The sequence below is a fragment of the Carlito syrichta genome, unplaced genomic scaffold, assembly GCF_000164805.1.
Source record: "Carlito syrichta isolate Samal-C Ts95f unplaced genomic scaffold, Tarsius_syrichta-2.0.1 Scaffold206543, whole genome shotgun sequence".
Classification (NCBI taxonomy): domain Eukaryota; kingdom Metazoa; phylum Chordata; class Mammalia; order Primates; family Tarsiidae; genus Carlito; species Carlito syrichta.
This window is the reverse complement of record NW_007150639.1, coordinates 61,576-76,286: the sequence shown is the minus strand read 5'-3', so window position 1 is coordinate 76,286 and position 14,711 is coordinate 61,576. Positions and strand designations below refer to the sequence as shown.

The window sequence follows — 14,711 nt, the reverse complement described above, 5'->3', positions numbered from 1 at the left end:
GATGGGGAAACACCTCTTATCAACAGGGTGCCTGAATGAAACGTAATTGTACACCTAAACATTAACTGTACCCCACAAAACCATAATAAAAAATATTGATAAAAAAAAGAACAACCAAAATATCAAAAATAATCTCTGGAGAGAGACATGTATGAGCTCCCAGTACAATCTGATTTCTTTAAGGTTGTGTCTGTGTTTAGAGGGCATAATCATGAAACTTAACCACTTCAAAACCCTGTGGTCCTTTTTCCCTTTGAAAATAGCTAGGAAGCAATACAGTATTTTTCCCATATTTCATGAAAATCACGGTCATTCAGAAGTATATTTGTAATTATTAAAAATTTTACCTCTGGCGACCCTCCTTGCTTACACATTTAGACAAGAATCTCAGGTGTTCGTTGATTTTCACATTCCTAAAGTTTGACTGATGTGACTTGTCTAGTCCCTTAAGAAAACCAGCAAGCAGAAGGAAAAACAACACAAGATTTTTTAAAAGTCACAGGGGACAAACACAGTTACATAATATTAAGTTCCCCAAGATGATTTAGTGAAAAGAAGAGATTATAATTTATAATTCCCAAACCTCTCATCATCACCTGCGCTTTTCTCTCTGCTCTCCTGTGTTCTTCTCATGTCTCCACATCCTTGCTTTACCTCACCTAGCCATGCATTCTCATGTGGCTGCCATCCAGTCTTCCTCTTCCCTTTCTTGTCCGTAGCTACTCAGCCCTCCATCCCTCCCTTCTTTTCTCACTTCCTCTCTCCTTTGTCCCTCCCTCTTTCCCTCCCTTCCTCCCTCCCTTCTTTCTTTTCTCCCTCCCTTTTCCTTCCTCCCTTTCTCTTTCCCTCCCTCACTTCCTCTCTTTTTCCCTCCCTCCCTTCTCCCTCCCTTCTTCCCTCTATCCCTCTTGCCTTCCCTCCCTCCCTTTCTTCTTTCCTCCCTCCCTTTCTTCTTCCCTTCCTCTCTTTTCCTCCTTCCTTCTTCCCTTCCTTCCTCCCTGCCTGTCTTCCGGCCTCCCTCCCTCTCTTTCATTCCTCCCTTCTTCCCTCCCTCCCTTCCTGTCTGCTTCCTTTCTTCCCTTGAACAATATTTTATGAGCACTTAGTCCATGACAGTTACTGGATTAGATATTTTTAAGACAGCCATGGTCTTTGCTGTCACAGAGCTACAGTCTAGTGGAGAATACAAACAAACACAAAGGAAATTGTCATACAGCGTGTTGTGAAAACACATATGAAAGGTATCAACCCAGACCTGGGTGGTCAGGAAGTGGTCAGTGAAGCTTTCCCGGAGGAGTGAACTATTATCTTGGGACTAAAAGAATGAGGGAGGCTAGGAGAGCACCCTAGAAAAAAAATATTAAGGCTCAGGTGTGTAAAAAAGCATGGCTGGTGTGTTCAAAGAAGTAGCAAGAAGTTAGGTATGGCTAAGTGGAGAACCCAACAGGTGATCAGAAGGGACACATACTAAGAAGGGCAGCTCTTGCAGTTTCCTTAGTCAGGTTTAAAAAGTTTGAAATGCCGGGCGCAATGTCTCATGCCTGTAATTCCAACACTTTGGGAGTCTGTGATAAGAGGACTGCCTGAGCTCAGGGGTTTGAGACCAATCTGGGCAACTTGGTGAGACCCCATCTCTACAGTAAATAAAAAAAATTAGATGGGCATGGTGATACACACCTTATGTCCCAGCTACTCTGTAGGCTGAGGTAGGAGGATTGACTGAGTCCAGGAGGTCAAGGCTGCGGCAGCTTTAGGTATGCCACTGCACTCCAGCCTGGGCAACAGAGTGAGATTCCGGCTAAAAAAAAGTTTGAAGCATCAGGATCTGATTGTGTGTTCTAGTAACTCTGACCATTGAGTGTAGAAAATACTGACAGCAGCCCACTATTAATTCAGGAAGATTCAGTAGGAGAGTTTTGGCGACAGGCCAAGAGGAAGGCACTGGCATGAATCATAAATGATAAAGTGGGATGGAGACACAGAGGAATTTTTTGAGGCATATTATGAAGTAGAATTAAAATAGAACGTGGCAACTAATGAGGTCAGTGGTTCTCACTAGGCTGATTTTGATCTCCAGGGGACATTTGCCAATGTCTGGAGACATTTTGGGTGGAGGCCTGGGATGCTGCTGAACCTCCTACAATGTTCAGGAGAGCCCCCACGACGAAGAATTATCTGACCCAACATGTCGATAGTGCTTCCACTGAGAAACTTTGGGTTACGGAGAATCCAACTACAGTCACACATCATTTAATAATGGGTACACAGCCAGGCACAGTGGCTCAAGTCTGTAATCCCAGCACTTTGGGAGGCCGAGGTGAGAGGATTGCCTGAGCCCAGGGGTTCGAGGCCAGCCTGGACAACTTGGTGAGAACTTGTCTCTACGATATATCCAAAAAAAATTAGCCAGGCATGCCTATAGTTCTGGCTACTTGCAAGGCTGAGGTGGAAGGATCGCCTGAGCCCAGTAGGTCGACACCGGGGTGGCCGTGAGTGTGCCACTGCACTCCAGCCTGGGCGACAGAGTGAGACCCTGACTCAAAAAAAAAAAAAAATGACGGGGACACATTCAGAGAAATATATCATTAGGCAATTTTGTTGATGTGCAAACATCATACAGTGTACTCACACAAACCTAGATGGCATAGGCTACTACACACCTAGGTATATGGCATAGCCTATTGTTTCTAGACTACAAACCTATACAGCATATCACTATACTGAACACTGTAGGCAATTGTAACACAATAGTATCTGTATATCTAAACATAGAAAAGGTACAGCAAAAATATAATATTATAATCTTATGAGACCACCATCATACATGTGGTTCTTTGTTGAGTGTGACTGGATTATTATTATTATTATTTAGAGAGGCTGGGTCTCACTATGTTGCCCAGGCTGGTCTTGAACTCCTGGCCTCAAGCAATCCTCCCTCCTTGGCCTTCCAAAGTGCTGAGATGACAGGTGTAAGCCACTGCTCTTGGCCTGGCATATGACTATATTTTAATAATGAGACTGTATCCAATAAATCATTATTCACTTAAATTGAATGTCTAGTGGTTAGGAGAAAATAATAGAATTTTTAGTACTAAACCAGCAATCTTTAGAATGTTAAGAAATATTGTAAAGTTGTTGCACTGAATAAAAACTAGTTTAAGTTAATTGCAGTTGATCTGTGCTTTTAAAAGAGCTCTGTGATATTTTCATGAAATTTAAATTCGTGCCAGGTACAGTGGCTTACACCTGTAATCCCAGCACTTTGGGAGGCCGAGGCAAGAGGACTGCCTGAGCTCAGGGGTTCGAGACGAGCCTGAGCAATTTGGTGAGACCTCGTCCTTATGGTAAATTTTTAAAAATATGCTGGGCATAGTAGCATGTGCCTGTAGTTCCAGCTACTTGGAAGGTTGAAGCGGAAGGATCACCTGAGCCCAGCAGGTCAAGGCTGTGGTGGCTATGAGCATGCTACTGCACTCCAGCCTGGGCAACAGAGTAAGACTACAATTCAAAAAAAAAGAAATTTATATAATTAGCCAAGTAGTTTATGCTACCATTCTCTGTATTATTAGGTGTGACTCTGTTTTTTTCTTTTTTTTGAGTTGGAGTCTCACTCAGTCGCCCACACTGGAGTGCAGTGGCCGCTCCTGGCCACCGCAGCCTCGCCTGCTGGGCTCCAGCAATCCTTCCGCCTCAGCCTTCGGAGAAGCCGGAATTACAGGCATGCGCTACCACACCCGGCTGATTTTTTTGATTTATTGTAGAGATGAGGTCTCGTTGCCCAGGCAGGTCTCGAACCCGCGGGCTCAGGCAATCCACTCACCTAAGCCTCCCAAAGGCGCAGGATTACAGGCTGAGCCACCGAGCCCGGCTGTGACTCTGTTTTTATACTCCAAGTTCTGTTATAATTATTAATCTAGCATCAACCTACTATAGCATATCCTGTTTCTTAAATCACTGGATGGAGAAGGACCACTTTTTAGATTCCTTTGACACACAAAGGAATTACATACAGTGGAATTACATACAGTGCTCAGTGTGGAGAACAAGAATAGGACTGAAGTGAACACAGAGATGTACCACTCATTCAACTTCAACCACAGAGCGTGGAGCCTCTCTCACCTGCAGAAAACGGTCTCTCCTAAGGGCACACCCATCAGTGTGCTCAGGGACCCAATATTCTAACTGATTGAGGGAGGTACATCTAGGCTGGACGGTTTCATTTGGGACTAGCTGAGAATTTGTCAGGCCTGCATCACAATTTCACCTCGCTGCTTAATCCTGCCTCCTTCCCCTTCCTTCTACAGGTGTTGATCTTTATACCCTGCACAACAAACCCCATCCTGGCATCTGCTGAGACTTAGAATTTAACTTGTCACACTGTTCGCTTTTCTCTTTCCTGTCACAAGGACCAACATTAATTGTGGGCCCAGCCTAAAATGAAAATGCAGGATCCCATGTTCAAAAAGCAGGAAAAAAGTCAAAGGAGCAAAATAGAAAGGTTTTTCCTTTTTTCGGTGGTCTCTCTTAATTTTTCATGGAGTTTTAAATTTGCTATTTAGTGTCATTATATGTAAAGAAAAATGGTAATATTATATTATCAGCATGAATTTACCATTCATCTTTATGTTATGCAATATCAGATTTAAATGCAAGTATGAATGTATGAATATTGAACTCGTATGTGGGGTCACTAAAGTTACACAACTCTTATTTTGCAGCTCGCATGTGCATATGTATTTCGTTTTTCTCAGAACAGTGGAAACCCTGCATAGAACTCATTCAACGTTTTTCTTTCACTTCTTGATACTTACACATCCTATCAACACGCTCTTGTCTTCAGCTTACTGATGGTTCTCAATCAGTTAGGAGTGAAAGGGAAAGGAAATATGGATTGCTTGATCTTTCCGCTCCCTTCTATGCTGTCCTTCTAGTATAAGTGGTTGGCTAATACAGGAAGTAACATGAATAAGAAAGGATATGGTAGGAATTCTTGGTCCTTTGGGATTCTGAGAACACCACTGCCTTCTTTCAATGTTTGAAGGAGACTTTGGTTCAGAAGGAGAGCAAGGCTTCTCGGGGCTGTTAGACCCCTCTTTCTCCCTACCCCACGTCTACTCAGTCATAAATGTAACACACTTGCCTTGTACTCCCTCACGTTGTGGGTCCACACCTATTGTATGTCTCTCCTCTGCTCATATGCAGCCTCTATCATTCCACTGGACTTTCCTTACAAGACACAAATTCAGAAATTAAATGATTAAGAACTTTAACTCAGTGACTGCCAAGCATTAAATCAAGTTTCATGCTTCTGAGTGCCAGGTTCTGTGTGACTGTGTAGGCTGCATTCCCATGAAGCTGACCCCACCGAGCACAGCTGTCCTGGTTAGCCCTGGGTCTCTCCCTTCTTCTTCAAGCTCTCCACTACCCACTTTCACATCCAGCAACCACAGGAGAGGAGAGAGAGTGAAAAGAACAGGTTACTATGGGATATTGAAGCATGACGAGTTGGAATTTGGCCCCATCCAAGGAGATTAATAGCCTCTCACCTCAACCCTCAAGCCATAGGTCTAATTTGCTCCCTTCTTGTCACAGGCTTTAAAGTCATGCTGCCCTGAATTAGGATGCCATGCTAATCAGGGTGCAGCTTTTCCACGTTGTACAGTGATACAAACTATTGCTTCAAGTTTGCGTCTATCTTTTTTTCTCTAGGTAATTATTTTTCAACATGAATATTTCTTTCCCTTTCTCTGCACGCACACACATATACACATTTCTGGCTATATAAGAAATCACATTTATTGTAAAACAGTTCAAGATGTACAATGAAAACAAAAATGATCATTCATTATCTTACCATCATGTATAATGATTGGGCACATTTTGGTGTACAAGCTTTTAGGCTTTTTCTATTTATATAAACTATGTTTTTACCAAGATAAGTTCTTACTGTATGAATTACCTTGTATCATTTTTACTTACTATCATACTGTAAATGTATTTCCAAATTAAGGAATACATTATCATCTTTAATATTTAATAGCATTTCATTTTGTTAATATGCCATGATTTATTTAGCCAGTCCTTTATTGATGAACAGCTAGTTACAATATTTGGTTATGCCAGTTTTGTCCAGGTGTGGTGGCTCAAGCCTGTAATCCCAGCACTTTGGGAGGCAGGGACGTGAGGATTGCCTGAGCCCATGGGTTTGAGACCAGCCTGGGCAACATGGTGAGACCTCATCTCTACAATAAATCAAAAATTAGCTGTGCATGGTGCTGTGTGCTTGTGGTTCCAGCTACTTGGAAGGCTGAGGCGGAAGGATCACCTGAGCCCAGCAGGTCAAGACTATGATGGCTGCGAGCATGCCACTGCACTCCGGCCTGGGCGACAGAGTGAGACGCTGACTGAAAAAACAAATAGTTCTCCAGAATATATCCTTTCATATATCTGTTGTTGTTATTATTATTATTGTCATCTGCTTATTACCTTTGTGTTAATCCTAGAAGTGAAATTGCTGGGTGGTGTGTAACTCTTTATTATCAGATTCTAACTTGTATAAACAACCTCTTAGAAGCTGTAGCTATTAGCAAAATACTAAGATGAGTAAGAATCTGTGTTCTTGACCTGTTTTCTTTTCTATAAAACCTTCCCTACAGCAGTGATCTTCACATCTACTTGGCTTCAGCCCCTCTGCTGGTTGAACATTTGTTCTTGTTCTCCAGAATGGCCCAAATGATCAACTTCTGATTTTCTATTTATTTTGGTCCAGCAATCAAAACCCTTGGAGACTAAAACAGCTGATTGAATTAAACCTTTTAAGTTCTGGTTCAAATCCACATTCATTCACTTTTTTTTTAATCAAATATCTGTATTGTATTTTCAGATGTATCTCAATTTTTTTTGTGGAGTTCCAGACATACTTCGCTCAGGATTATGCACAAACAGCATGGATCCATTCCATTGTAGATTGTGTGACCATGCTCTGTGGTGAGTATCACTTACCAGGATGGACAATTACAGGCTACTTTTGAACAGTTGCATGACATGACCATCTAGTGACCTTGATTATAAGTTTTCCTAAGTAGAATGGCTATATTAAAAAATGGCCAAGACTATATGAAAAGAAAAGATTGATCCTACCTTCAGCCAAAGCCAGTCAGTCTTGCTCTTGGAATTAATGGTCTTGGCTAATGTTAGCTAGAACAGATAGTTGGAACCTATCCTGATTTGGAAGCAGATTACCCCAAAGTGTATGCTTGGCATCTCTCTTCCAAATACTGTAGCCTTCTCACTCTCCAGTCATGTAAACAGTCATTGAATAGCACCATTAACCATTTCTATATGATCTCCTTAGATGAGTGCCTGCAGTGTTATACCACATCTCAATTTTGTTTGCATTCTGTTCCCTTCTCTGCAGGTTTGAAATTTGGCTTATGGATTTCATTTTTTTCATGCATAAATCCTCGTGCTTAGAGAAGTATTGGGAAGAGTAGGATCATGTAATCATGGGATAAACATATTCACTATGGCTATGATTTCATTTCAGAAATGCTAAAGGTATCATATAGGGTATGTAGAGTGTTTTAGAGACTTGTGGAAACTAACGTTCCATCTATAAAGTAGAGGGTGACAATCCTTGAGATTTTCCTTTTTATACATTTCAAGCTAAAATTATTAAGTTGGTGTCTTAGAGAGTTTCTAAGATGGGATCAAATTGCTTGCAGCCTAGACCCACTGAATCCTTTCATTTAAATGAATCCTGAGAATTTTCAAAAACTTTCATCTCTTCAGGCCATGTCTTGGTGGCAAAAAGGAAATACTATGTGTTTTATTCAGTAACTCATAATAACCTCCTCTGATTCCATTCTAGGTGCTGACTCATTTATTTCTAGAAAAATATATATACTCTCAGCAATCAGTTGAATTGTGCTGAAATGTATTTCTTTGGTTGGGTGGAATTTGAGAGAAATTCTAAAACGAATAGCAAGCTTCATGGAAGACTAAGCTGACTCTCTCAATGGATAAAAAGTTCTTAAGGGATCAAAAATTATATATTTGGGTTTTGTAGACTCTTTTTTTTTAACCAGTAAAACAATCAATCACTTAATTTTCAGGGGGTCACACTATTAGTCACAGCCTTTATATCAGCACAAGACAGCCATATTTATTTTTCTCAGAGGACAAAGGTGACATTTCCCTCACAGTTATCTTTTGGAGGATATTCGTAATCCCCAATGTAGAATGAATGGCCTTGGTTGACCAATGTGGTCTCAGTGACTGTGTGAGGCTTTGAGCAGGTCATGTCAGATGCAGCATATTTAAATTCTATGAAAGAACGAGAAGCCTCTTTTACCCAATTACCATATACCCACCTGCTCACCTGGTAATATAACATTTGAACGTTAGAGTTCAGAATATGGACAGAAGGCTGCAGAATCACACCTGGGTCGCCCATTGGGAACAGATCTGTTCTACAATGAACAGAGAAGTGGACAGTTGAGGCGGCTCCCAATTTCAACCTGATCAATACAAAAATGATCACACTCTACAGATAGCGAGAGAATTGGCTCTTCTGATCTTATTGCTAGGAGGTACTAAAGTCAGAGAATTACTAGGAGTTATTTGGATCGACATGAATTGTTCCTTAGAAGAAAATTCATATGTCTCTCTCTCCCTACCTGCCCCATCACTCCTGTCATTAGTCTGGGAGACTATAAAAGTAAGAGAGTAAAATAACTTCACATTCGGTGTCAGTTGCCCTGAGCTATGCTTCTTGGTGACATTGGGAATGCCATAGCCCTCTGAATTCCTTTTTGGCCTCTTCTAGCATTAATTCATATTCTATAAACTTTGAGGTCAACATAATTCAGATACACTGATAAATCACGGACAGAGTGAGGCCAACCAAAATGTCACCATGGGTGTGAAGCCTTTTTCTGAGATATCCTGGGTTTTGATAGCTCATCCACAGGGTGTGCTGAAGTCTGAAAGCAGTGCTAGATGGAGAAACTTGTGTAAGTTCTCTCTCCCTGGTCTTTCACTGCATGACACTGCTGTGGTCATTTGGCGTTGCCTACTGTCTTTCTCTACCAATTAACTGTCATCATTATAACTAATGGCATATGATCACTACCATAGCAAACATCCTGTGCAAGTAGCATGTAGTTTTGTTGTCATCTTGTTGAGTTGCGATCTCATTCTGTCACCCAGGCTGGAGTGCAGTGGCATAAGCCTCAAACTCCTGGGATCAAGTGATCCTCCTGCCTCAGCCTCCTGAGTAGCTGTGATTACAGGCATGCACCACCACACTCAGCTAATTTTTTGATATTTTATAGAGATGAGGTCTTACTATTTTGCCCAGGCTGGTCTCAAACTTTGGGCTTAAGCAATCCTCCTGCCTCAGCCATCCAGAATTCTGGGATTACAGGTGTCAGCCATTGTGCCTGGTCTGCGTGTCCGTTTAAATAGAGTTGATCCACTATTTAAAAAACACCCTAAGCCGGGCGTGGTACTTTAGGAGGTGAGAAGATTGCCTGAGCCCAGGGGTTTGAGACCAGCCTGGGCAACTTGGCGAGACCTTGTCTCTACTATAAATCAAAAAAATGTAGCAGGGCATGGTGGCACATGCCTATAGTTTCAGCTATTTGGAAAGCTGAGATGGAAACATCTCCTGAGGCCACCAGATTGAGGCTGTGGTGGCCATGAGCATGCCATAGCACTCCAGCTTGAGAGCTGGAGTGAGACTCCAGCTTGAAAGGAAGGAAGGAGCTGGGCTCAGTGGCTCAGCCTGTAATTCCGCGCCTTTGGGAGGCTGAGGTGAGTGGATTGCCTGAGCCCGCGGGTTCAAGACCCGCCTGGGCAGCGAGACCTCATCTCTACAATAAATCAAAAAATCAGCTGGGCGGCCACTGCACTCCAGTCTGGGCGATAGAGTGAGACTCCAACTCAAAAAAAAAAAAGAAAGGAAGGAAGGAAGAAGGAAAGAAGGAAAGAAAGAAAGAAAGAAATTTAAGATATGATATGGTATTGTGGGAAGGTTGCTTTGTTTTTTAATTAAAAATCCTCCTGCCAGGCGCGGTGGCTTATGCCTGAAATCCCAGCACTTTGGAAGGTAGAGGTGAGAGGATTGCCTGAGCCCAGAGATCTGAGACCAGTCTGAGCAACTTGGCAAGACCGTGTCTCCTCAATAAATCAAAAAATAGCCAAGTGTGGTGGCTGTGCCTAGTTCCAGCTACTTTGGAGGCCAAGTTAGAAGGATCACCTGAGTCAGCTAGTCGAAGCTGCGGTGACCGTGAGCATGCCACTGTGCTCCAGCCTGGGCAACAGAGTGACACTCCAACACAAAACAAAACAAAACCTCTGTTGTCCGCTGCTGTGACTAATAGGATGAAGAGGAATGAGTGCTGAAATGTGAGTCAGGAGACACGTTCTATCCCAGTTCTGCCACTTATTCTGTATGAGACCATGGACAAATCACTTCCTTTCCCTCCAGGCCTCTATCCAAAGTGTAGAATTAGTGCGATGAGCTCAATGCTTTAAAGGTCGATTGTTCTCTGCTCTGCCAATGCAACACCTCAGCCTTTTCACAGTGCCCTCAGCACTTCTCTGTTGAACCTGTTTATTATTGTTTTTGAAGCTCCACTTGGGAGTGTTGTCAGTAACCATTTGTCCTGTCAAGTGGGAATCATGCTTGGTGGCTTGCTTGCATCTACTGGTCTCATCCTCGGCTCCTTTGCCACCAGCCTGAAGCACCTCTACCTCACTCTGGGAGTTCTTACAGGTAAGGACCCTTTGTACCACTTGCCTCACCCCACCCCATCCAGGGATTGCCAAGCACATCAATAGAGCAATAATTCATAAAATATTAATTTTGTTAGATGCACAGTTTAGCTGGCCTAGCTTATGTCTACCGACCCAGCAGTTAAATGGACCTGGAAATGGGATTGCATCACCCTAATGAAAATGCACCACTTTAATTCAACCATGTGATAAAAGGAACTGCTGGCCTTGTCTTTAGCATTAGTGTATGGCCGAGATTGTGAACTCAGAAGAAACAAAGTATTACCCAAGGTGACATAAATTTTCAGCCATGGTCATTCTCCCAGCATCTTTGCCAAGACTATCTGCCATCAAATACTATCTACCATCAATCTGAGTTGCCTCTGCTTTATTTTATTTTTTGATTTTAATTTTTTGATTTATTGTAGAGATGAGGTCTTGCCAATTTACGCAGGCTGGTCTCGAATCCCTTGGCCTCCCAAAGTGCTGGAATTACAGGCTTGAGCCACTGCGCCCGGACCCCTGCTTTATTATTTTTTATTTTTATTTATTTATTTCTTGAGTTGGAGTCTCACTTGGTTGCCCAGGCTGGAGTGCTGTGGCACGCTCACAGCCACTGCAGCGTCGACCTGCTGGGCTCCGGTGATCCTTCCATCTCAACCTTTCAAGTAGCCAGAACTACAGGCACACACTACCGCGCCCAGCTAATTTTTTTGATTTATTGTAGAGACGAGGTCTCGCCAAGCTGCCCGTGCTGGTCTCAAACCCACGAACTTAAGCAATCCACTCAACTCAGCCTCCCAATGTGCTGGGATTACAGGCTGAACCACCAAGCCTGGCCTCCCCCTGCTTTATTTATAATGAACATAATTGTCTAAAAAATGAGAGTTTCCAATTTTTTAAAAAGCCCCTCATTGTGACTATTCTTATATTGTACCATCTTTCTCAATGCTATGGAAGTATCACTTCAGTGAACCATAGTGAATCCCATGGAAAGAGAAGCACCATGTGCATTCTGTAAATCACACTTAATGGGACTGCAGAGAATCAAGAAGAATTGGTTGGTAGGATTGGAATAGTGGTCTCCCCATCACTCAGAGGGGTGTAGAGAGTAGCTCTAATTCCTCTCTGGGTATTGTGTCACTGGGGTAGCATGAACCAAGTTAATAAAAGATGTAACCTCATTGTCAGGTGGTAAATCTAACTTTGTCAGTGCAATAAGGTGCATCCACTCCTAGTAACTAACCCAAAGGGCCTGGCTGTTGCTATGGTGACCAGTGGGCTCCAGTTGACCAGTCACTGTTCTAAACTGTCCTTGTTTAAGACAGCTAAAACTGACCTAGTTTTAGCACTGGAAGTCCCACATCCAGAAACTTCTCAGTCTGGACAACTCTGGATCGCCAGCTCTCTAGCCCTGCAGATGGAAACAGGAGCGGAAGGTGCTTTTCCTTTTCCTTCTCTGACATTCTGGTTGCCATGAATTCCAGGCCTAATGCCCTTCAGATTTTTTTGACTTAAAAAGTAATGGAGGCTGGGGGTGGTGGCTCATGTCTATAATCCCAGCACTTTGAGAGGCCGAGGTGAGAGAATTGCCTGAGTTCATGGGTTCGAGACCAGTCTGGGCAACTTGGTGAGACCTCATCTCTACAATAAATCAAAAAATTAGCTGGGCATGGTGGCATGTACTTGTAGTCCAACTACTTGGAAGGCTGAGGTGGAAGGATCGCCTGAGCCCAGCAGGTTGAGACTGCAGTGGCTGTGAGCTTGCCACTGCACTCCAGACTCGGCAGTGAAGTGAGAGACTCCGATTCAAAGAAAAAAAAAAAAAGTAATAGAAACTGAAGCATCTTTTAAAAAGCTTTCTGGGCCAGGCTCGGTGGTTCAGCCTGTAATCCCGCGCCTTTGGGAGGCTGAGGTGAGTGGATTGCCTGAGCCCGCGAGTTCGAGACCCGCCTGGGCAGGCGAGACCTCATCTCTACAATAAATAAATTTAAAAAATTAGCCAGGCGTGGTAGTGTGCGCCTGTAGTTCCAGCTACTTGGAAGGCTGAGGCGGAAGAATCACCAGAGCCCAGCAGGTCGAGGCTGCGGTGGCCGGGAGCGGCCACTGCCCTCCAGTCTGAGCGCGACAGTGAGACTCCAACTCAAAAAAAAAAAGAAAAGCTTTCTGGGTGGTCAACACTTTTCTTTTGACATTAAGTGACATTATATTCACATGTAAGATTCTCATGATGCTTCTCAACTATGTGAAATTTACTCTGGAACTTTCAGGGAGTACTATATGCTATTTCAATCCAAATTCCAGAGCAGTACAGGTGATCAGAGTTGTGTCTTCACAGGCAGTGAAGAGTTAAGGCAATTATCTGAGTAATTTAATTTAAAAAAAAAAAAAAGAGGCCAGGCTCGGTGGCTCAGCCTGTAATCCCGCGCTTTTGGGAGGCTGAGGCGAGTGGATTGCCTGAGCCCGCGGGTTCGAGACCCGCCTGGGCTGCGAGACCTCATCTCTACAATAAATCAAAAAATCAGCCGGGTGTGGTAGCACATGCCTGTAATTCCGGCTACTTGGAAGACTGAAGTGGAAGGATCGCCGGAGCCCAGCAGGTCGAGGCTGCGGCCGGGAGCGGCCACTGCACTCCAGTCTGGGCGACAGAGTGAGACTCCCACTCAAAATAAAAAAAAAAAAGGAGGAGACATATGTGTCCTTGGTTGGCACTATCCAGATTTTCTTGTTAATTCTAATTTAGTTTGCATAATTCATTTAATTTTAATAAGTCATATTTCCTTAATGATGGTCTTAAGAAGAAAGTCATATATATTCTACATTTTCCAAATTCTGAATGATGAGGGGAGATTCATCTCCAGTTTGGTGTACAAAACAGTTTAAAACGGTTTATCAGCAAGTCAGATTCTCTTTAATTTAAATAATGTTAATCTGAGATATCTTCTTCCATTGGCTTTTCATGGAGTGCCGGCTCTCACAGAGCTCTCTTTATCCCCAGGTCTTGGATTTGCACTTTGTTACTCTCCAGCCATCGCCATGGTTGGCAAGTACTTCAGCAGACGGAAAGCCCTCGCTTATGGGATCGCCATGTCGGGAAGTGGCATTGGCACCTTCATCCTGGCTCCTGTGGTCCAACTCCTCATTGAGCAGTTTTCCTGGCGGGGAGCATTACTCATTCTTGGGGGCTTTGTTCTGAACCTCTGTGTCTGTGGTGCCTTGATGCGGCCAATTACTCTAAACGAGGACCATGCTACTCCAGAGCAGAACCATTTCTGTAGAACTCAGAAAGAAGACTGTCAGCGGGCGTCTGCCTATTCACCTTTGACCAAAGAATGGGTGCAGACTTGCCTCTGTTGCTCTTTGCAGCAGGAATATAGTTTTTTGCTGATGTCAGACTTTGTTGTATTAGCCATCTCTGTCCTGTTTATGGCTTATGGCTGCAGCCCTCTCTTCGTGTACTTGGTGCCTTATGCTTTGAGTGTCGGAGTGAGTCACCAGCAAGCTGCTTTTCTCATGTCCATACTTGGGGTGATTGACATTATTGGCAATATCACCTTTGGATGGCTGACCGACCGAAGGTAAAATCCATGAAACCACAACTGGTTCCCCAACAGGGGACTTTAAACCTTGAGTTTTCCCTCATCTTCTTACCCTGTGGTATACCTAGGTCTAAATAATGTTAGCAAGTCTGTAATATCTGAAGACAACTCCCCTGCCGGCTCTTCTAGAGCAGGGGTTGGCAAACTTTTTCTGTAAAGGATCAGACAGTCAACATTTTTGGTTTAAGTCATATGATTTTTGTCACAACTACCCAGCTCTGCTGTGAGAACACAAAAGCAACCAAAGGCAATATGTAAACAAACAAGAGTGGCTGTGTTTATTTATGCACATTGAAATTTGAATTTCTCTTATAATTTTTTTTTTTTTTTTTT

The 14,711-nt window shown here is 43.2% G+C and overlaps 1 protein-coding gene across 1 annotated transcript in view; it reads left to right on the top strand.

The window, feature by feature from the left end:
• Positions 1-6,883: 6,883 nt before the first annotated feature.
• The window catches only part of SLC16A12 (solute carrier family 16 member 12), a gene marked incomplete at its 5' end in the record, with an annotated part of 16,665 nt that continues 8,837 nt past the window's right edge, over positions 6,884-14,711 (top strand). Inside the window, 3 exons of the mRNA XM_008051622.1 lie at positions 6,884-6,987; positions 10,637-10,780; positions 13,778-14,357. Coding sequence (XP_008049813.1) covers positions 6,884-6,987; positions 10,637-10,780; positions 13,778-14,357 — 828 coding nt within the window. The remainder of the gene's footprint in view (positions 6,988-10,636; positions 10,781-13,777; positions 14,358-14,711) is intronic.